General features: G+C 38.4%; 1 protein-coding gene across 7 annotated transcripts in view; it reads left to right on the plus strand.

Moving 5' to 3' along the window:
* The first annotated feature begins 3,310 nt into the window (after window positions 1-3,310).
* Window positions 3,311-23,529, plus strand: part of ACADM (acyl-CoA dehydrogenase medium chain) — an 81,648-nt gene continuing 61,429 nt past the window's right edge. For 3 of the 7 annotated variants that reach the window (XR_007516343.1, XM_049875615.1, XM_049875614.1), the window contains exons 1-6: window positions 3,315-3,477; window positions 13,060-13,147; window positions 16,311-16,408; window positions 16,527-16,596; window positions 17,364-17,464; window positions 18,500-18,580. Coding sequence is in view for 6 of the 7 variants with exons in the window: in XM_049875615.1 (XP_049731572.1) it covers window positions 3,457-3,477; window positions 13,060-13,147; window positions 16,311-16,408; window positions 16,527-16,596; window positions 17,364-17,464; window positions 18,500-18,580 (459 nt within the window). In the remaining variant the exon portion in view is untranslated. Of the gene's footprint in view, window positions 3,478-13,059; window positions 13,148-16,310; window positions 16,409-16,526; window positions 16,597-16,713; window positions 16,808-17,358; window positions 17,465-18,499; window positions 18,581-23,529 lie in introns of all 7 variants that reach the window. The other 4 variants (XM_049875618.1, XM_049875617.1, XM_049875620.1 and 1 more) reach the window with 3 other exon arrangements.

The following is a 23,529-nucleotide window of genomic DNA, read 5'->3' on the forward strand; positions in this document are numbered from 1 at the left end:
AGACAGGAAACATTCCCAAAGCCAACTCTTCGGACAGGGATTGGACTGGACTAAAATTATGGGATAGAAAATGATACCGGTGAGGTGTGAGCTTCTTGGATCAAGTAGACACGAGACTATGTGGGCAGCTCCTGTCTGGATGGGAGATGAGAGGGCACAGGGGAACAGAAGCTGACTGAACGGACACAGAAATAGAGGGTGTAGAGGACTGTGCTGGCTCATTTGGGGCAGAGCAAATAGGAGTATATAACCAAAAAAAAAAAAAAAAACCCAGAGCTGTCAAGTTGATTCTGACTCATAGCGACCCTATAGGACAGAGGAGAAATGCTCCATAGAGTTTCCAGGGAGTGCCTGGCGGATTCGAACTGCTGACCCTGTGGTTAGCAGCCATAGCACTTAACTGCTACGCACCAGGGTTTCCAGGAGTACATAGCAAGGTGTATATAAGTTTTGTGTAAGAGACTGACTTGATTTGTAAACTTGCACTTCAAGCACAATAAAAATTTTTTTAAAAAAGAAAGAAATTGGAAAAAATGAAGACATGCTTAGCCAAATCCAACCCATCTTTAAGAGTCCAATCCCTTTGGTGAGCCACAATTATCCTATCTGCACAGTCCTGCCCAATCTCCTGAGTGAGAGTTATAAGACCCATGGCAAGAAAGACCACACAAAAGCAATCCATCGCACCCCAAAAACATTTTATTGTGATTTAGGTGCAAGTTTACAAATTTGTTTCCTAATCAACAATTTATACACAGCTTGTTTCATGTCATTGGTTGCAAACCCCTCAATGTGTCAGCGCTCTCTCTTCCTCCCTGGGTTCCCCGTATCTAGTTTCCCAGCTTTCCTGCCCCTACCTTCCTTCTGAACTTTGCTCTGGGCAAATGCTGCCCCTTAGGTTTCATATAGTTGATTGTTCTGAGCTGTACATTCCCCACTGGTGTTATTGTTCATGTTATAGGCCTATTTTATGGCTACAATGAGATTTCTAGGAAGGATTTCAGTTCCAAGTATGAATGGTTTCCACTGGGCTTTCAATGACTGATTTTTCAAAATGATCACCAGGCCTTTCTTCCAAAGTGCCTCTGGGTGGACTAGAACCTCCAAACTTTTGGTTAGCTGCCAAGCACCTTAACTGTTTGCACCACTCAGGGAACGTCTTAATCAAGTTAGTAGCAAGATTTAGGGATAAGATGAGAAAACTTAAACTAAGATGGTAGCAAAGAAAATGAGGCATCCTGGGAAATATGGGAAACAGTGATACTCTTGCCTCTTATGCAGGCTTTTCTTAGCTTTTACATAGACGCGTCCAAACCTGGATGTTGTTGTTAGGTGCCGTTGAGTTGGTTCCAATTCATAGTGTACTCATAGTACAACAGAACGAAACACTGCCTGGTCCTGTGCCACCACACACAGTCATTGTTGTGCTTAAGCCCACTGTTGCAGCACTGTGTCAATCCATCTCCTTGAGAGTCTTTCCCCTTTTCACTGACCCTCTACTTTACCAAGTGTTATAGAGTAAAAAACATCATGAAGTTTAATAAAGCAAAAAGAAAGTTTTATTCAGCATATATTCAAAAAGGCAAAAGTGGGAAGCAGACAAGCATGTCAGAGCTAATGTCTGCCTGAATCCAAGGAAATATTACAGCACAGACAAAGGTGGGAAAACAGACAAGCATTCTACCACAGCCACATCTGCCCAAGTTCAGAGAATATTACAGAACGGGCAAGAATGGGAAAACGGACAAGCATGCACAGCCACATCTGGCCGAGTCCAAAGAATATTACAGAGTCATCAGTATGTATTAACAATACAAAATGGGCAAAACCATTGAAAATTTCTTTTCACAGATTGGCTAGAAAATACAATCCTACATTTTGAATTGCCTTTCTTAACAATCATTGCTACATGTTTCAGTAACAAGTCAGGAGGGTCTTCACTTGTCCAACAAATTTTCTATTCACTAAAAGCTAATAGGAAAAGATGAGTGGATTTGTGTTCTGTTAGAAGCAGAAAAATTCCCTAAAATATTTTCCAAGATTATCTTAGCTATTGTCTTTACCTCAGGGCCCAGTTGACGTGTCCTTGTGAATCCACCCCAGCTAGGTTACATTCTCTATGCTCAAGGACAGGGAATAATGATTCCAATATTATTTCCTCACAAGCATTATGTCCTTCTCTAGGGCCCGATCCTTACTGACAACATGTCCAAAGTATGGGAGACATAGTCTCACCACCCTTGCTTCTAAGGAGCATTCTGGTTGTACTTTTTCCAAGACAGATTTGTTCATTCTTTTGGCAGTCCACGGTATATTCAATATTCTATTCCAACACAATTCAAAGGCATCAGTTCTTGTCTTTGCCCGGCTTTCACATGGTATAGAAGATGACTGAAAACACCATGGCTTGGATCAGGCGCACCTTAGTCTTCAAGGTGACATCTTTGCTTTTCTGCACTTTAAAGAGATCTTTTGCAGATCTGCCCAATGCAGTGGGTCTTTTGACCTGACTGTTGCATCCACGGTGTCCACTGTTTGAAAAACAACACCCGTCCACCCCCAACTTTACAACATCACAGAAATCATCTTAGAATTCAGGGTCTAATTTGAAAATAACATTATTTTAAGTAGAATTTTCCAGGCAAACATTTAGTTACAACATTCATTCAATGAGCCAAGAGCTTTATATAGGCGCACCTTGCACCCCTATTTCCAAGGGTATTCGCCGTATCTACTCGCGAGTAGAGTAATAAATCGCCCTTGAAATATTCAGAAAAGTCGAGTTTAACTAGGTAATTGAATTTTCCTTTAAATTTTCCAGAACACAGAACATACTTTGGTTTTAGGGCCAGCGTTTGAGTAAATCTACTTTGAAACCTTTAAAATGGAAACATTTGGGCTTGACAGGTTAGCAGGGTAAGGGGATGGCCAAGAATATGTTCTACCTCCCCGCCCCCTACAGCTGCTCCTGAGGTCCCAGTAGCGCCCTGTCACCCAGATTCCCGTCCAGCCCCGCGCCCCGCTAATTCCTCGGCGCCTCCCGGCTCGCCGCGCCCCTCGCCGTCGCCGTGCCCTCTCTTCTGGCTTCCTCCTCGCGCTGTCAGACTCAGCGTCCCCTAGAGAGGGCGCAGCGTTAGAACTCTTTCCGAGGACGCCTCTCGGGACCAGTCAGAACCCTAGAGCGCTGCGAGACCCCTCCCAAAGTCGCAGGGACAGCGCGGGCAAGGGCCACCGAGCATGCGCTGCCTCCCCTCCTCGCTTCCGGCTGTTTCCTGGTTCGGCTTTTCAGCCAAACTTCTTAGGGCCGGCGTCCGACCGCGGGCCCCGCCTATGCCCGCCTCCTGTGGGCGGAACCAACGCAGTCCCGCACTGATAAATCCAAGCATCCCAACGCTTTCTCTGGTCTTCTCTGTGTATTGGTAGCTGAGTAGCTGGAGCGGGAGCTAACTGGCAGCGATGTTTAGGAGAAGCTGCAGGGTAAGAAAGAGACCAAGGTTGCGGTGTTTGGGGGGCGGGACACTGGGCGGAAAATAAAGGGGCAGGAAGCAGTGGTGAGGGAAGAGCGGATCCCCGAGGCCCTTAGTTCTCCTTACCTCGCGCTTGGCCGTCCTGCAGGATTCTAGACCCTCGCCTTGCTTTCACACCCCCGCCCCGCCTTCTCAGCACAGGACAAAATATATCCCGTATATTCACTTTTCTGTATTCTCCGAGCAGCCGACCGCTATATAGGCGGTGTTCTGTCTTCGGAATATCTTTTCTTCCTCTGGCCCGGGAACTTTGCAGGTACTTTACCCTGCATCTCGTTTCTGCATTGGGCGGGGTCTCAGAATCACTTGCGCTGATTTTGCTTTACTGACTTAGTATCTACGAGAAAACCCTCTCCATAACCGCTGTTTATCCCCATCCCAGGAAGGAGGTCATAAAGTAGATGTCTTTCTGCAATTGATGTGTACTGGCAAGCGTAGCATTCAAATCGTCTGGGGTGCCCGCGAAATCGCGGGCTAGAAAAAAGTGGAGTAGCTGGCCTTTAAAAAAAAGCAAACCAAACCCAAAGCCGTCGAGTCCACTCCGACTCATAGCGACCCTATAGGACAGAGTAGAAAGCTGGCCTTTAGGGTACATAATATGTTTAGTATGCTTTTCGTTTTGTAACATGGAGGAGGACGCTTTCCCGTTGCATAAGGAAAAGAAAAAATACCGTCTAACTGCCCTTTAAACTTAATCTATACTAGTTTTGTGTCTTACAGATTCGACGTAGGTCAGTTACTAGAGCATGCGCGTTAATACATTGATGTGTTCACTCAAGACTGCCATTTAAATGTTATTTAAAATTGAGTTAGAAAGTTATGTCCTTGATCAAAAAAGCTGCAGTTTTAGAATTTAGAATAATTCTAATGGATTCTTGCCCAGTTGTTTTCATTGCTATACAAGTTAATGGACTCTGAATTCAGAAATTGGGGGTTTTAACAAAAATTTTAGCTGACGCCGGAGAAAAGGATGGCTGAGAGGTTTCTCAATCTCTCCAAGAAAAGACTTAGTAAAACCCGACCCAGAAAACTCATATACCTTCATCTCTTCTTTGACACTCACATAAAACTAAGACTCATATTTCTCTCTCTATATATATAAAAATATTTAATAGCGAGGCTGTTGTTACAGAGTAAGCTTGATTAAAATTGCTCTCTTATGGAGAATTGCGATTCCGTTGTTCTAAGCAGAGAGCCCAAAGTGATAAAACCAATATTTGGATACCATTGTGCTTTCAATACATTATCTCATTTTAATCATCAGAACAAATTACCCAGTGAGGTGAGCCCCGTATTTCAGGTTTGTAAAACTACCAGAAGTTGTAACCTACCCGGGGTCACAAAGATAGTTGTGGAGCCTAGACTCATATTCATCGGATTATTTCTGTGCTGTTTCTACTAAACCACTTCTTTTTATTAGCTGGTTGAGGTGTGTTGTTCCCTGGCTGCAGCCACCTTTGTACTTTGTTTAATAGGGTGAATATTTTCCTGGTAGATTGTGTAATTTGTGTAAACTGTAAACTGACTTTTTTTTTTTATTAACTTATTGAGCTTCAAGTGAACGTTTACAAATCAAGTCAGACTGTCACATATAAGTTTATAAACACCTTACTCCGTACTTCCATTTGCTCTCCCCCTAATGAGTCAGCCCTTCCAGTCTCTCCTTTCGTGACAATTTTGCCAGCTTCCAACTCTCTCTATCCTCCCATCCCCCCTCCAGACAGGAGATGCCAACACAGTCTCAAGTGTCCACCTGATATAATTAGCTCACTCTTCATCAGCGTCTCTCTCCTACCCACTGTCCAGTCTCTTTCATGTCTGATGAGTTGTCTTCGGGGATGGTTCCTGTCCTGTGCCAACAGAAGGTTTGGGGACCATGACCGCCGGGATTCCTCTAGTCTCAGTCAGACCATTAAGTATGGTCTGTTTGTGAGAATTTGGGTTTTTTTTTTTATCCCACTGATCTCCTGCTCCCTCAGGGGTTCTCTGTTGTGCTCCCTGTCAGGACAGTCATCGATTGTGGCCGGGCACCAACTAGTTTTTCTGGTCTCAGGATGACGTAGGTCTCTGGTTCATGTGACCCTTTCTGTCTCTTGGGCTCATAGTTATCGTGTGACCTTGGTGTTCTTCATTTTCCTTTGATCCAGGTGGGTAGAGACCAATTGATGCATCTTAGATGGCCGCTTGTTAGCATTTAAGACCCCAGATGCCACATTTCAAAGTGGATTGCAGAATGTTTTCATAATAGAATTATTTTGCCAATTGACTTAGAAGTCCCCTTAAACCATGGTCCCCAAACCCCCGCCCTTGCTCCACTGACCTTTGAAGCATTCAGTTTATCCTGAAAACTTCTTTGGTTTTGGTCCAGTCCAGTTGAGCTGACCTTCCGTGTATTGAGTATTGTCTTTCCCTTCACCTAAAGTAGTTCTTATCTACTAACTAAACAGTAAATAACCCTCTCCCATCCTCCCTCCCTCCCCACCTCGTAACCACAAAAGTATGTGTTCTTCTCAGTTTATACTGTTTCTCAAGATCTTATAATAGTGTTCTTATACAATATTTGTCCTTTTGCCTCTGACTAATTTCGCTCAGCATAATGCCTTCCAGGTTCCTCCATGTTATGAAATGTTTCACAGATTCGTCACTGTTCTTTATCGATGCTTGGTATTCCATTGTGTGAATATACCACAATTTATTTAACCACTCATCTGTTGATGGACACCTTGGTTGCTTCCAGTTTTTGCTATTGTAAACAGAGCTGCAATAAACATGGGTGTGCACATATCTGTTTGTGTGAAGGCTCTTATTTCTCTAGGGTATATTCCGAGGAGTGGGATTTCTGGGTTGTATGGTAGTTCTATTTCTAACTGTTTAAGATAACGCCAGATAGATTTCCAAAGTGGTTGTACCATTTTACATTCCCACCAGCAGTGTATAAGAGTGCCAATCTCTCCGCAGCCTCTCCAACATTTATTATTTTGTGTTTTTTGGATTAACGCCAGCCTTGTTGGAGTGAGATGGAATCTCATCGTAGTTTTAATTTGCATTTCTGTAATGGCTGATGATCGAGAGCATTTTCTCATGTATCTGTTAGCTGCCTGAATATCTTCTTTAGTGAAGTATGTGTTCATATCTGTTGCCCACTTGATTGGGTTGTTTGTCTTTTTGTGGTTGAGTTTTGACAGAATCATATAGATTTTAGAGATCAGGCACTGGTCGGAGATGTCATAGCTGAAAATTCTTCCCCAGTCTGTAGGTGGTCTTTTTAGTCTCTTGGTGAAGTCTTTAGATGAGCATAGGTGTTTGATTTTTAGGAGCTCCCAGTTATCGGGTTTCTCTTCGTCATTTTTGGTAATGTTTGTATTCTGTTTATGCCTTGTATTAGGGCTCCTAAGGTTGTCCCTATTTTTTCTTCCATGATCTTTATTGTTTTAGTCTTTATGTTTAGGTCTTTGATCCACTTGGAGTTAGTTTTTGTGCATGGTGTGAGGTATGGGTCCTGTTTCATTTTTTTGCAAATGGATATCCAGTTATGCCAGCACCATTTGTTAAAAAGACTATCTTTTCCCCAGTTAACTGACATTGGGCCTTTGTCAAATATCAGCTGCTCATATGTGGATGGATTTATATCTGGGTTCTCAGTTCTGTTCCACTGGTCTATGTGTCTGTTGTTGTACCAGTACCAAGCTGTTTTGACTACTGTGGCTGTATAATAGGTTCTGAAATCAGGTAGAGTGAGGCCTCCCACTTTCTTCTTCTTTTTCAGTAATGCTTTGCTTATCTGAGGCTTCTTTCCTTTCCATATGAAGTTGGTGACTTGTTTCTCTATCACATTAAAAAATGACATTGGAATTTGGATCGGAAGTGCATTGTATGTATAGATGGCTTTTGGTAGAATAGACATTTTTACTATGTTAAGTCTTCCTATCCATGAGCAAGGTATGTTTTTCCACTTAAGTATGTCCTTTTTAATTTCTTGTAGTAGAGCTTTGTAGTTTTCTTTGTATAGGTCTTTTACATCCTTGGTAAGATTTATTCCTAAGTATTTTATCTTCTCGGGGGCTACTGTGAATGGTATTGATTTGGTTATTTCCTCTTCGATGTTCTTTTTGTTGATGTGGAGGAATCCAAGTGATTTTTGTATGTTTATCTTATAACCTGAGACTCTGCCAAACTCTTTTATTAGTTTCAGTAGTTTTCTGGAGGATTCCTTAGGGTTTTCTGTGTATAAGATCATGTCATCTGCAAATAGAGATTATTTTACTTCTTTGCCAGTCCGGATGCCCTTTATTTCTTTGTCTAGCTTAATTGCTCTGGCTAGGACTTCTAGCACAATGTTGAATAAGAGTGGTGATAAAGGGCATCCTTGTCTGGTTCCCGTTCTCAAGGGAAATGCTTTCAGGCTCTCTCCATTTAGAGTGATGTTGGCTGTTGGCTTTGCATAGATGCCTTTTATTATGTTGAGGAATTTTCCTTCAATTCCTATTTTGCTGAGAGTTTTTATCATAAATGGGTGTTGGACTTTGTCAAATGCCTTTTCTGCATCAATGGATAAGATCATGTGGTTTTTGTCTTTTGTTTTATTTATATGGTGGATTACATTAATGGTTTTTCTAATATTAAACCAGCCTTGCATACCTGGTATAAATCCCACTTGGTCGTGGTGAATTATTTTTTTGATATGTTGTTGAATTCTATTGGCTAGAATTTTGTTGAGGATTTTTGCATCTATGTTCATGAGATATAGGTCTGTAATTTTCTTTTTTTGTAATGTCTTTACCTGGTTTTGGTATCAGGAAGATGGTGGCTTCATAGAAGGAGTTAGGTAGTATTCCGTCAGTTTCTATGCTTTGAAATACCTTTAGTAGTAGTGGTGTTAGCTCTTCTCTGAAAGTTTGGTAGAACTCTGCAGTATAGCCATCCGGGCCAGGGCTTTTTTTTTGTTGGGAGTTTTTTGATTACCGTTTCAATCTCTTTTTTTGTTATGGGTCTATTTAGTTGTTCTACTTCTGATTGTGTTAGTTTAGGTAGGTAGTGTTTTTCCAGAGATTCATTCATTTCTTCTAGGTTTGCAAATTTGTTAGAGTACAATTTTTCGTAATAATCTGATATGATTCTTTTAATTTCAGTTGGGTCTGTTGTGATGTGGCCCTTCTCGTTTCTTATTCGGGTGATTTGTTTCCTTTCCTGTATTTCTTTAGTCAGTCTGGCCAAAGGTTTATCAATTTTGTTAATTTTTTCAAAGAACCAGCTTTTGGCTTTGTTAATTCTTTCAATTGTTTTTCTGTTCTCTAATTCATTTAGTTCAGCTCTAATTTTTATTATTTGTTTTCTTCTCGTGCCTGATGGATTCTTTTGTTGCTCACTTTCTATTTGTTGAAGTTGTAGGGATAGTTCTCTGATTTTGGCTCTTTCTTCTTTTTGTATGTGTGCATTTATCGATATAAATTGGCCTCTGAGCACTGCTTTTGCTGTGTCCCAGAGGTTTTGATAGGAAGTATTTTCATTCTCGTTGCATTCTATGAATTTCCTTATTCCCTCGTTGATGTCTTCTATAACCCAGTCTTTTTTCAGGAGGGTATTGTTCAGTTTCCAAGTATTTGATTTCTTTTCCCTAATTTTTCTGTTATTGATTTCCACTTTTATGGCCTTGTGGTCTGAGAAAATGCTTTGTAATATTTCGCTGTTTTGGATTCTGCAAAGGTTTGTTTTATGACCTAATATGTGGTCTATTCTAGAGAATGTTCTATGTGCGCTAGGAAAAAAAAGTACACTTTGCAGCAGTTGGGTGGAGAGTTCTGTGTAAGTCAATGAGGTCAAGTTGGTTGATTGTTGTAATTAGGTCTTCCGTGTCTCTGTTGAGCTTCTTACTGGATGTCCTGTCCTCCGAAAGTGGTGTGTTGAAGTCTCCTACTATAATTGTGGAGGTGCCTATCGCACTTTTCAGTTCTGTTAAAATTTGATTTATGTATCTTGCAGCCCTGTCGTTGGGTGCATAAATATTTAATATGGCTATATCTTCCTGATCAATTGTCCCTTTTATCATCATGTAGTGTCCTTCTTTATCCTTTGCAGTGGATTTAAGTTTAAAGTCTATTTTGTCAGAAATTAATATTGCTACTCCTGCTCTTTTTTGCTTATTGTTTGCTTGATATATTTTTTTCCATCCTTTGAGTTTTAGTTTGTTTGTGTCTCTAAGTCTAAGGTGTGTCTCTTGTAGGCAGCATATAGACAGATCGTGTGTCTTTATCCAGTCCGAGACTCTCTGTCTCTTTATTGGTGCATTTAGTCCATTTACATTCAGCGTAATTATAGATAAGTAAGTGTTTAGTGTTGTCATTTTGATGCCTTTTTATGTGTGTTGTTCACAATTTCATTTTTCCACTTACTTTTTTGTGCTGAGACGTTTTTCTTTGTACATTGTGAGATCCTCATTTTCATGGTATTTTACTTTATGTTTGTTGAGTCGTTACATTTTTCTTGGTTTTTGTTTTGAGTTATGGAGTTGTTATACCTCTTTGTGGTTACCTTAATATTTACCCCTTTTTTCTAAGTAAAAACCTAACTTGTATTGTCCTATATCGCCTTGTATCCCTCTCCATATGGCAGTTCTATGCCACCTGTATTTAGTCCCTCTTTTTGATCATTGTGATCTTTTACATTTTGACTTGAATGATTCCCTGTTTTGAGCTTTTTTTTTTTTTTTAATTAATCTTAATTTGTTTTTGTGATTTCCCTATTTGAGTTGATATCAGGATGTTCTGTTCTGTGACCTTGTGTTGTGCTGGTATCTGATATTATTGGTTTTCTGACCAAACAATTTCCTTTAGTATTTCTTGTAGCTTTGGTTTGGTTTTTGCAAATTCTCTAAGCTTCTGTTTATCTGTAAATATCTTAATTTCGCCTTCATATTTCAGAGAGAGTTTTGCTGGATATATGATCCTTGGCTGGCAGTTTTTCTCCTTCAGTGCTCTGTATATGTCATCCCATTGCCTTCTTGCCTGCGTGGTTTCTGCTGAGTAGTCTGAACTTATTCTTATTGATTCTCCCTTGAAGGAGACCTTTCTTTTATCCCTGGCTGCTTTTAAAATTTTCTCTTTATCTTTGATTTTGGCAAGTTTGATGATAATATGTCTTGGTGTTTTTCTTTTTGGATCAGTCTTAAATGGGGTTCGATGAGCATCTTGGATATATATCCTTTCATCTTTCATGATGTCAGGGAAGTTTTCTGTCAGCAGATCTTCAACTATTCTCTCTGTGTTTTTTGTTATCCCTCCCTGTTCTGGGACTCCAATCACACGTAAGTTATCCTTCTTTATAGAGTCCCACATGATTCTTAGGGTTTCTTCATTTTTTTAAATTCTTGTATCTGATTTTTTTTCAGCTATGTTGTTGTTAATTCCCTCGTCCTCCAGATTTCCCACTCTGCATTCTAATTGCTCGAGTCTGCTCCTCTGACTCCCTATTGAGTTGTCTAATTCTGTAATTTTATTGTTAATCTTTTGGATTTCTGAATGCTGTCTCTCTATGGATTGTTGCAGCTTATTAATTTTTCCACTATGTTCTTGAATAATCTTTTTGAGTTCTTCAACTGTTTTATCAGTGTGTTCCTTGGCTTTTTCTGCAGTTTGCCTTTTTTCATTTCTGAGGTCATCCCTGATGTCTTGAAGCCTTCTGTAAATTAGTTTTTTATATTCTGTATCTGATAATTCTCGGATTGTATCTTCATTTGGGACAGATTTTGATTCTTTTGTTTGGGGGGTTGTAGAAACTGTCATGGTCTGCTTCTTTACGTGGTTTGATACCGACTGGTGTCTCCGAGCCATCACTAAGATATTATGGTGATTTATTCTATATTTGCTCACTGAGTCTTATCTTGTTTTGTTTTCTTTCAATTACGTGGATGGGCTACTAGATTGTGCTGTCTTGTTTGTTGTAGCCCTTGACTTACTTATGTCCTATTACCAGCTGGTTTGGGCTGTTGCCAGGTATATATGCCTGAGTCTATTCACTATTCTTGAGTAGAATCTGATTTTGGGTCATCAGGTGTGTGCTGCACCCTAACACCTATCCATCTCGAGAAGTAGTGGTGATAGTTGTGTGCTCCAGATTCTAGTCAGTTGAAGGGTAGGTGATTCTCTTTATAAGTTGGAGTTGTCATCTACAAAGTGGAAAGTTTCTTCTTACAGATTCTGAAAAATAAGTTCAGTTCTTGATCTTTCACTATATTGTTCAACTTCTGCTTTTGTTTAGTATTTAGCTGATCAGAATTGCCTAGGGACAGTTCCATCAGAATCCTTTGACTTTTAAATTGTGTAATTTTTGGCTGTCTTATCTTTTCGTAGGGCCACCATTTGTGGTTTAAAGTTTGGTAACTTCAGTAAATGCAGGTGGTTACTGTTGTGTTCATTAAAACTGCCCTAAACGTAGAAATGGATTACAAAGGTGACACGTGTATATCTAATTATACTGTTTTTATATATCCTTTTGAAGAAATATGAATGTATTTAAGATATCTAAGCATTTACATGACAATTGGTGTATTAGTAGCTTAGAACAGGGTTGCCAAACTTTTTTTTGCAAAGAATCTGTAAAAATTTTTGGCTCTGTGGACCGTATGGTCTCTGTGGCAGCTACTCAACTCTGCTGTGAAAGTAACCATAGACAGTATGGTGTAGCTGTATTCCAATATGTCCCCTGGGTGACATAAACAGTTTGCGCTCTACTGCTAACCTAAAGATTGGTGGTTTGAACCCTCCCAGTGGCACCACAGAAGAAAGGCCAGGAAACCTGTTTCCATAAAGATAATAATGAAGAATACCCTATGGAGCAGTTCTACTCTGTAACACATAGGGTCACCATGAGTTGGAATCAACTTGAAAGCAACAGGTTTGGTTTGGGCTTTTTTTGGTGTTTCAATAAAACTATATTTACAAAAACTACTGGCTACCACAGTCCTCTGGCTTAAAACAGTCTAAGAATATTTGCACAGAGAATAGCAGAAAATATAGAACATAGTTTTATGTTAATTTTCTTTGTTAGACAGAGTGAGGTATCTTAGAAATGGGATCCTCCAAGGAAAAGATTTCAGAGGCCTACCTGAGGGCCCACAGGGACAGGTTATCAAAATTGGTGGACTGATCAACACTTGAACACAGTACAATTTCATCCTGATGTTTCCCACACCCCAGATCCCCAATCATCAGTGTCCTAGGAGCTTGTAGGTGAGATTTCCAGAATAGTGGCCATAAGTTTACTGTCTCTGACTGTTTTGTCCTGGAAACCCTCCACTTCAGTAGTGCAGTTACCACTGATTAGTTTTATTTTATTTTGGCTAGTTTTTTTTTAATAGTTCCTCTCTGGTAAGTGTTCAGTTAACTGTTAGTTGGTTTATTTAGTATAGATATCAAATTACAGTTGAAGGCATTTAAGTAATGATTAAAATCTGTATTCTTGAGCATAGTCAGATTGCTGTATTCTCTTATTTGGTTCATATTTATCAAATTTATTTTAATAAAATTGTTCTTCGCAGGTTCTGAGAAGTATTTCTCGTTTTGACTGGAGATCACTACATACAAAAGCTCCTCCGCAGCATGAACCAGGCTTAGGACTTAGTTTTGGTATATGTTATGTTCTGTCATTTGATTTTAAACTTAAATTTATTATACATGTGCAGCTCTATGTATGTATTTATCTGGAATATGTTTGGTAAACAGATCTAATGATAATGATGTCTATCAGTGAGTAGGACCCATCACCATCCACGTGTTTTCTTCTTACTCAGATATGTGGTAGCTGCACACATGCGTATATTCCTTCCCTTTTTCCTGAGTATGTAGCCCAAAATAAATGACAAACTTACTGATATATGTGGGTAGACATTTGAATTCAACAAATACTTGTTAAACCCTTCCAAGCCATACAATTCTAGGTGCCCGGTAGTAGGCTAAATCCTGTTTTGGGCTTAATATATATGAAGTGCTGCTAGTTAGAGTTGTCAGTTCTGAGGAGCCATGTGGCGTCGCAGAGAGAAGGAGTAACATTTTTCTTCCCCTTTCCCCTATACGATGAAGGCCCTAGGTAAAAAAGACAATTTAAATAATAACACCTATCTTTGGTAGGTTTTTGCCAACTAAAGTGCTTCTTCCTTTTAAATTATTACCTGTTCTCTAATTAAAAACCCATTTTCTCAGTTTAGTTGATTTCAGAAAATAGTTAAAAGGCAGCTGAGATAATTAACTTATAGCCAGGCACAAATGACAGTCTCAAAGCTCTCTGGGGTTATAGTGTTTGTTTTTTAGTTTGTTTTTTAAGATGGTTAGCTTCTTTTATAACTTTTTTAACAGAATTAAATGAAAAAATTTTTTAAGATGGTTAGCTTCTTTTGTAACATTTCTTAACAGAATTAAATGAAAACTTTCAAGTAGTGTGAGGATAGCAGTTTGGGGCAGTGGATCTTCTTATTTCCCTGTTAGCACTGGTTTGATGTGCTTTGCTATCTAGTTTCAGCTTGTCACATACAGATTCATATTCCATAGTAAGAAATAGCAGAAGATACATATGGTGGTTTGCTGAGTGACAAAGGATGAGATAGATACAAATGTTTAGGAAGGAGATTGTGAAGTTCAAATAAAGGAATAGGAATAATACCCAAAGCCAGTTGTATCCAGTTCCTTATCTATAAAATGAGGATAATATCTGTCTTAGTTATCTAGTGCTGCAATAACAGAAATACCATAAATGGATGGCTTTAACAAAGAGAAATTTTTTCTCTCACAGTCTAGCAGGCTGGGAGTCCAAATTCAGCGTGTCAGCTCTAGGGGAAGGCTTTCTCCCTCAGCTCTAGAGGAAGGTCCTTGCCATCAGTCTTCCCCTGGACTTGGAGCTTCTCAGCACAGGGACCCCAGGTCCAAAGGATATGCTCTTCTGGCACTACTTTCTTGCTGGTATAAGGTCCCCTTTTCTCTCTGCTCACTTCTCTTTTATATCTCAGAAGAGATTGATTTAAGACACATCCTAATCTTTAGATTGAGTCCTACCTCATTAACATAACTGCCTCTAATCCTGCCTCATTAACATCGTAGAGGTGGATTTACAACACATAGGAAAATCACATCAGATCACAAAATGGTGGATAATCACACAATACTGGGAGTCATGCCTAGCCAAACTGATACACATATTTTGGGGGGATACAATTCAATCCAGAACAATATCTATATCACAGCATTTCTTTGTAGATTATATGATATCTGTCAAGTTCCTTGCTCATAGTTGCTGGATCAGTCTAGTTTTTCAATAAGTGACACGTAATAGATCCCTGCTTTCCATATATTTTAACCACACACAACCTTGATGTGCAGTGGTCCCAATCTTAGAAGTAAGGTTGTAATGTAGACAACCTTAACTGAAACTCTAAGCATACTTCTGCTAATGCATTATAAGACTATGGGGCCATCATGTCCTCATTCTGGGGTTAGTTTCCTTATCTGTAAAATGAGATATTTGGTCTTGGACATTCAATTCACCAAATTTTTGATGCTTTTACATTTTATTTCTCACATCTCCATACAGATGATTATGATAGCCTTAAACTTGGGTTACTCATTCTTATTTCTGTGCTTTTACTCTTATTCTTCTTACTCGAAATAGCCCATACCTCTTTTAAATCTTACCTATCCTCTGATGTTGGATGCAACCACATAAAAACCTAGTGATCAGCTGCTGTCCTCAGTCTAGCCATCATATTCATTTCATTAATTTTACAGTAACACAACCCCATGTTTTATGTAATTGAATTGTTTGGGTACCACTTAAAAGCATTACCCAAAAACCAGACCCACTGCTGCCGAGTCAATTCTAAGGCATAGAGACCCTGTAGGACAGAGTAGAACTGCCCCATAGGGTTTCCAAGACTGTAAATCTTTATGAAAGCAGACTGCTATATCTTTCTCCGGTGGAGTCACTGGTGGGTTTACACCACCAACTTTTCGATTAGCAGCCAAGTGCTTTAACCACTGCACCACCAGGCTCCTATAAGCTTTACAGCTGAATTTTATGTTGCTAGTTTTTGAGGAACTTTCCTCAGCCACTTTTACCAGTTGCTTCATGTTAATTTATAGGCTAAAATTATCTGAATTTAAAGGAGTACAATTTAAATTATGATATTGATATTTTGTGTTTTAAACCAAGTTTTAGTGCTTTTGGTAACTGAATGTGTCTCATCTCCCTAGTTCAGGGGTATGTCTTATATGTTAGTTCCACTTGAATATTAGTAAACATTTGATAATTCTGCTTAAAAACCTGTTGCCATCGAGTCGATTGTGACTCATAGCGACCCTATAGGGCAGAGGAGAACTGTGCCATCGAGTTTCCAAGGAGCGCCTGCTGGATTTGAACTGCCGACCTTTTGGTTAGCAGCCGTAGCTCTTAACCCCTACACTACCAGGGTTTCCAAATCTGCTTAGTAACTAGTAATAAGAAAAAAAAAATTATCTCACCAATTAGAAAAGAAAAATTCACTTGAGCCCTACAGGTTTATATATATTATTTGTAGAAACTAGAAAACTTACCTACCTCCCTTGGCATTTGTTTTGACATAAATTCATTTATATCGCACAGTGATTATCTTGATAAGTCATATAACATGTAGTCTAACTTTCTGGTTATGTAACCAAGAGTTAAAGTCCTATTATAAGTATAAATTTCCACATACTGATCTCAGGACTTTTTTTCCTCAACTAATTGTCTTATTTTAATGTTTTCTAAATAATTTTCCCTTAGAACTCAGTGAACAGCAGAAAGAATTTCAAGCTACAGCTCGTAAATTTGCCAGAGAGGAAATAATCCCTGTTGCTGCAGAATATGATAAAACTGGCGAGGTAGGTGTGGACATTTTAAGGAGAGAAAAATCTTTTGCAATTTTTACAAGGTCATATAATTAAACTGTCTAGATTTAAATATAATGTAATATGGCTTTTTTTCTCTTTTTTCATTTAGTACCCTGTTCCCCTAATTAAAAGAGCCTGGGAACTTGGTTTGATGAACATAAACATTCCAGAGAGTTGTGGTAAGCTTTCTCACATATTTAATCCTAGAATACAAATGAACAAGATGAATTGTGAAACTCAGTCTTTCAAATATTCGTTGCCATTAAATGGCTTTCCACATTTATCTCCCTGTTCAGACTTCAGTATTTATCTGCTTTTGGAAGCTCTGTACTCACACTTAGAGGTGTTTTTTCTTCTTATAACTGGTTCCAACCTTAACTTGATCCTTAACGTTGATAAGTTCCCTCACTAGAGTTGGTCAGTTTGTTACATATTAAGTCCTACCTTTTATTTTTTTCCTGTGAGATTGCCACTTCCTCAGTTCATGGGTCAAGATTTTAGCAGAGTTGCATCAAATTTTTCAAAATCAAGTTGAAACAGGAATGTAGTTACAAATTATAAATAGTAAAGAGGATTTTTTAAATATTTAAAATTTGTTTCAGAGAAACATATAATTTGTCCCTGTGCCAGCCAAAACATTCTTTTGTAGTTTCTCATGTTATAGATACTGATTTTGCAAGTTTGCTTTTATTGGATTGTATATGAGAGGTAATCAAAGTACCCAGCGCCGTCGAGTCAATTCCAACTCATAACGACCCTATAGGACAGAGTAGAACTGCCCCCATAGAGTTTGCAAGGAGCGCCTGGTAGATTCGAACTGCCGACCCTTTGGTTAGCAGCCGTAGCACTTGACCAACTACACCACCAGAAGTAATTCACCTTTATTTCCATAGAGATGCATTATATATTATAATGGGTTTTTTCTTAAAATATATTGATACTGTAGGTGGCCTTGAACTTGGAGCTTTTAGTGGTTGTTTAATTGCTGAAGAATTGGCCTATGCATGTACAGGGATTCAGACTGCTATTGAAGCAAATAATTTAGGGGTAAGTTACTTGGAAAATTAATTGCCTAACTTAGCTGTTAATGAGACAGTTACTATTAGGTTAGGTTGGGAGGGAGTGCGTGGAGGTGGATGTTTATGAAAGTTTATCTATAAAGTAAAAATCTCACTATGGAACTTTTTTTTCCTTATGGGCTTATATTTAAAAGTTAGAGATCTTTATAGAAAATAATAAGTTCCAAGGCGTAATATAAATTTTCTTTTTTCTCCATTCAGCTTTGTTTATACAAGCTTTCTTGGCATTGTATTATCATCTGCAACATTTTATACAGTTTCGGCCTTGGAGATTTTTATATTTGCCGTATTACCAAAGGATTATCTTATCCTGAGTAGTAACTCAGTGAATTTTTGTCTTCTTCTGTCTCTTAAATATCTTCTTGATTTATTGAATTAATCATGCTGAATGTTCGTATAGTTTATATTTCCTAGTGCTAAATAAATTGGTAATAAAATATTAGTTGTCGGAACACAGTTTTCTTTGAAAAGGAGAACAAGATTCTGCATCGAAGTGTGGAGTTATGATTCCAAGGTGTGATCATTCTGGCCCTGCTGTCTCTCGTATTCGGAGTGCTGTCTGTTCTTGAGGAGAAACTATACACTTGGGCTGCTGTGGCACTGGCAGTTCTAGGTTAGGGCAAGGCCTAAAGCCAGCATTAGGGGAAAAGGTCAGGATGGTTTGTTGTCATAGGTTTCAGTGCTGAAATGTAGTTAGCAGTTTTAAGGAGGCCTGATCATACATACCAAGTCACTCATCCTAGTTTAATTCTTCATTAGCAGATTTTACTATAGTAGGTTTCTACGTATTATATTACCAACAAGTCCTAGATATGAATATACTTAGATTAACAGATTTATTTCCTGTACTGTAGCTCTGTAACTTAGAGGCAGAGTAAAGGTCAGTTCTTTGAACCCCTTGGGGGGAAAATATTTCTTCATTTGTGTTGAATTATGGCATCTCTGAACTTACATATCTATTAAAATATCTTGCTTTTTCTTTAATGTCAATTTTCTGTGGTAGGAAATGCCTGTTATTATTGCTGGAAATGATGAACAACAAAAGAAGTATTTGAGGAGGATGATTGAGGAGCCAATAGTGTGTGTGAGTATGTGTAACTGCTGCTTTATTTCACATTTTAAAGATGCGAACAAGGGTACTATTTCTCGTTTTTTATCTGTATGTATGCATTAGGCCATAACAGGTTAAGATGAATTTTAGCAACTGACACATGAGTTAAAAATTAATGCCTCAGTCTTTCATTTGGACAAAATGAGAGGAAAATTAAAAGTATAATGCTAAGGATTTTGTGAAAAAAAAGGAACATATTTAGGTACAGTGATGTTTCTAGGATGCAAAAAAAAGTGTCGTAATATGCCTTATGCATATTCTTAATGTAGCCCTCTGCAGTTCAAAAACTGGGTGGATCTCAGATTCCGAGTGTAGGACAGTAGATATTTAAACTAGGAATCTTCTGAACTACTAAGAGATTAATGTTGAATATGTGACTGAAGAGATAGCAGCTTTTTCCTTAAATGACTGAGTGACTTGGGGAGTGTAGTTACAGATTTTATTTAATTCCCTGAGAGCTAGTCAACAAAAGGTTTAAGTGGTTTTTTAAAAAAGATACACACACACACACATATATACATACATATATATATGTACATATAAATATATATACACTGAGATTCTATTCTGAAGTGTTCCTTACATAAGGATTTTTACCTGCTTGTGTTTTATTCTTAAGAGATTTCAGCCTTGAGTGTGATTGTGATATTGAAATAGAGTGAATTACTATTAGTTTGAACTAATTGTCTGAAAGAGTAGAAAGTAATATTTGAAAATAATATTTTTTATTAATCTGAAATACCTATATTTCAAGCATACTGCTTAATAAAGATATTCATACATATTTCTTACGTAATTGTAATTTTTTTCAATGAATGAGAGTTTAAGCTAACATTCTCAATATTGTCTTAAGAATTATGTGAAACATCTAGATTCTTGTCCTGTAACGTATATAGTAGGTCTCTGGGCGAGGCAAGTTGTTTGTGTTTGGCTGCTAACCTGAAGTGTAGGAGTACAAACCTACCCAGCAGCACTGCGGAAGAAAGTCCTGGCGATCTGCTTCCGTAAGGATTATAGTCAGGAAAACTCTCTGGAGCACCTGGGGTCACCGTGAGTCAGAACTGACAGTAACAGGTTTGGCTTGGTTTTTGGAACATGTGTAGTAACGAGAAATAGCATAATAAATTGAAACATAGATGTGGTAGGGAGAACCTAGCTTAATGAATTCGTAAGTGTGTTTGTGATTATCATATTAGCTATAAATAGATATTTCTAAAATACTTGAGAGTCTTTAAAAATAGCTCAAGTATTTTAAACACTTCCTTGATAGGTTCGTTCATACCTTCAGTATACATAAAGATGCACTCACTGTACTCCCTGTCTACGGTTTCATAACTTCTGAATTAATAAAGGTTTTACTCTACTTTTTCCCCCTACTAGTCTGCAATAGCACTAGGGATGCTAAGAGTGAAAATGAGAACACTCAATAGATGAATTATATCTGGATTAACTATTAATGATTTAATCGCAATAAGTTTTTTTTTTAATTGTACTGCATTTAATTTTGTGTTCTATTTAAGCTTTTAAAAAATAGTATTTTTTTTAACTTTTCTGATTATAAAAATACATAGTATAGAAAAGTTAGAAACGTATGAAAGAAAACCCAACCCTGTTGTCGTCGAGATGATTCCGACTCATAGCGACCGTATAAGACACAGCAGAACTGCCCCAAAGAGCAGCTGGTGGATTCGAACTGCTGACCTTTTGGTGAGCAGCCGTAGCTCTTAACCACTGCACCACCAGGTATAAAGGAGAATAAAATATCTCTAACAGGGAAGCTACATTATTGGAAAGGGAACATCCAGAGCCAAATTAATGAGAATGTTGACACTTTGTGGAAAAAATGTAACCAGTATCACTGAACAATTTGTGTGGTAATTGTTAAATGGTAAGCTAATTTGCTGTGTAAACTTTCACTGAAAACACTAAAATATTATTTAAATAAATGTCTATAATCTTCAGATACAAAGTATTACTATTCTAGTCCTTCTTAGACTTAATATATAAATGCATTTTTAACAGTTAGGGTCATATATATGCAGTTTTATATGCTTTAACATTATGAGCATTTTCCTATGCTCTTAAATCTTTTTAAATGGTATGTTATATATTACTGTGCATCTAATGGAAGTACTATGACTTATTTCACTATTCTCTATTATTATTTAAATTCTTTAGATATTTGCTTTTAAAAATAATGTCATAAAAATTGATACAGGTTTGGATTTAACTTTACAATACAGATATGTTTATGTTATTTCATATTCATAAGACTTAATCTCTTACCTGATAATGTGATCAGATATACTTTTAATGAGGAAGAGAGTAAAGAGGTAAAGACATTACCATTATTTTTAATATCATTTAGTACAAAAAATTCCTAAAATAGAAACTAATTATATTATTATATTACATACATAGTTTTTTACATATTTTTATATATAATATTAAAATAAATTAAAAACCAAATTTTCTAAAGATCCAGTTGAATCGTTTAAGCAGTATCCAAAAATCCCATTGCCATCAAGTTGATTTGGACTTATAGCAACCCTGTAGGACAGAGTAGAACTCCCCCATAGGGTTTCCAAGGAGTGGCTTGTGATTCCAACTGCCAGCCTTTTGGTTAGCAGCCAAGATCTTAACCACTGCACCACGAGGGCTCCTTCTAAGTAATATACACCTAAAATATATGTAGTATTAGACAATTTTAACCAAGTAGTAGACTGTTAGGACATGCTCGTTATGGGCAGACAGTCAGTAAACTTGTTTACCTAAACTTCATCTTAGAACCCAGAAGTCTGTGTAAAAAGCCTCAGTGTAAGAAAACTCTTGTCATAAAACCATGCATATCCAGTGGAGCTAAGAAAATTGCTGGAATGTGACTGAAAGAACCCTAAACTTGGGATCCCAAGACCTAGCTTCAAGTTTTGGCTCTGCCATATAATAGCAGTGTGATCTTGTATAGTCACTTAACCTCAAACTCTCTTCTGAGAACGGAAAGTGTAATATCTAACGGGTTATTAAAAAAAAAAAAACCCATGGCCGTCAAGTGGATTCCGACTCATAGAGACCCTATAGGACAGAGTAGAACTGCCCCACAGAGTTGCCAAGGAGCACCTGGTGGATTCAAACTGCCGACCTTTTGTTTAGCAGAAGTAGCTCTTAACCACTATGCCACCAGGGTTTCCAAACGAGTTATAGTAAAGATAAAATAAGATACTTTGTGTCTTAGTCATCTAGGGCTACTATAATAGAAATACCACTAGTGGATGCCTTTAACAACGAGACGTTTATTTTGTCATAGTCTAGTTGGCTAGAAATCCAAATTCAGAGCGTCAGCTCCAGGAGAAGGCTTTCTCTCTCAGTTGGCTCTGGAGGAATGTCCTTCTCATCAGTCTTCCCTTGGACTAGGAGCTTCTCTGCACAGGAACCCCCAGTCTAAAGGATGCGCTCTACTCCCCATGCTTCTTTCTTGGTGGTATGAAGTCCCCAACTCTCTGCTTGCTTCCCTTTCCTTTTATGTTTTGTAAGATAAAAGGTGGTGCAGGCCACACCCCAAGGAAACTCCCTTTACATTGGATCAGGGATGTGAACTGGGTAGGGGTGGTGTTACAATCCTACCCTAATCCTCTTTAACATAAAATTACAATCACAAAATGGAGGACAACCACACAATACTGGGAATCATTGCCTAACCGAGTCAACACATATTTCGGGGGACGGGGGGGGGGGACACAATTCAATCCCTGACACTTAGTTTTTTGTAGTGATATTATCGCTTAGTGCCCCACTTGCAAAAATACATCTGAGAGAAGTTTCCTTCATTCCTAACAGCCAAGAGCAAAACTTTTGTTTCTCTTTAACTACTAGTCATTCATTTATTAACTTACTCAATATCTGAGTTGCCTGCTATATGCCGATTTCAGCTTAAGGATAGTGTGAATCTCATACTTAGTACTGTTTTTTTTGTATGGTAACTAGGAAGTCTAGAGCCCATTTTTATAAACTGTACCAATGTAAGATTGTTACCGTAATTTCACGAGTTAGAGCCACCTGCTGCAAATAGCCAATTCTTGAGACGGGTGAGGTGGGTAGCAAGAGCTTTATTAGATATACCAGTATATGGAGACAGAAGGGAATGATCTCCTCCTAAAGTCGTCTGTCTCACCAGACTACTGATTAGTTCGGGTTTTTAAGGGAAAAGGGGCCATAAGTCTTAGGGACTTGTGGAATGTGCGCTCTCTTCCTTCTGTTTGGTTTTGGTGGTTGTATCTCAAACATGTTGATCTTTTCCTGCCATTTTCCCATCAGCTCAGAAGGTAGCTGGTGCCATCCTTCATCTTATTTGACAGGCTTAGACCAATATCACTTGTTTTCCACAGTCTTAGAGGAAACATTGGTTAACACTTAACCATTTGGGGAGCTAACATCGGGGTCTTACTTGGAGGCAGGGATGGGCTAGAGGAGGGAAAGGAGAGAAAGAAGAAAGAAGAAGGAAAAAAAAAATTGGCTCAGGTACTGTGCAAGATATGGCTGAGCAGCCTGTTTCAAGATGGTAGCATAAAGAAAGGCATGAAACTACCCTCATTCATTCAAATATTTGAGTACTCTGTACCAGTTGGACTGGAAATAAAGTAGTGAACAAGACTGGGTGAACCCTTGGTCACACCAAAAACCAAACCAAACCTGTTGCCGTGGAGTCAATTCCGACTCATAAAGACCCTGTAGGACAGAGTAGAACTGCCCCATAGAGTTTTCAAGGAGCAGCTGGTGGATTCGAACTGCTGACCTTTTGGTTAGCAAACTGAGCTCTTAACCACTGCACCACCAGGGCATTGCCTTAGAATTATGCATAAAATAAGTTACTGATTTGATTTTCTGGTTTGTGTGGCGACATTTCGGTGTTATAAGTCAAACTAGTT

Source organism: Elephas maximus, chromosome 3, assembly GCF_024166365.1.
Source record: "Elephas maximus indicus isolate mEleMax1 chromosome 3, mEleMax1 primary haplotype, whole genome shotgun sequence".
Taxonomy (NCBI): domain Eukaryota; kingdom Metazoa; phylum Chordata; class Mammalia; order Proboscidea; family Elephantidae; genus Elephas; species Elephas maximus.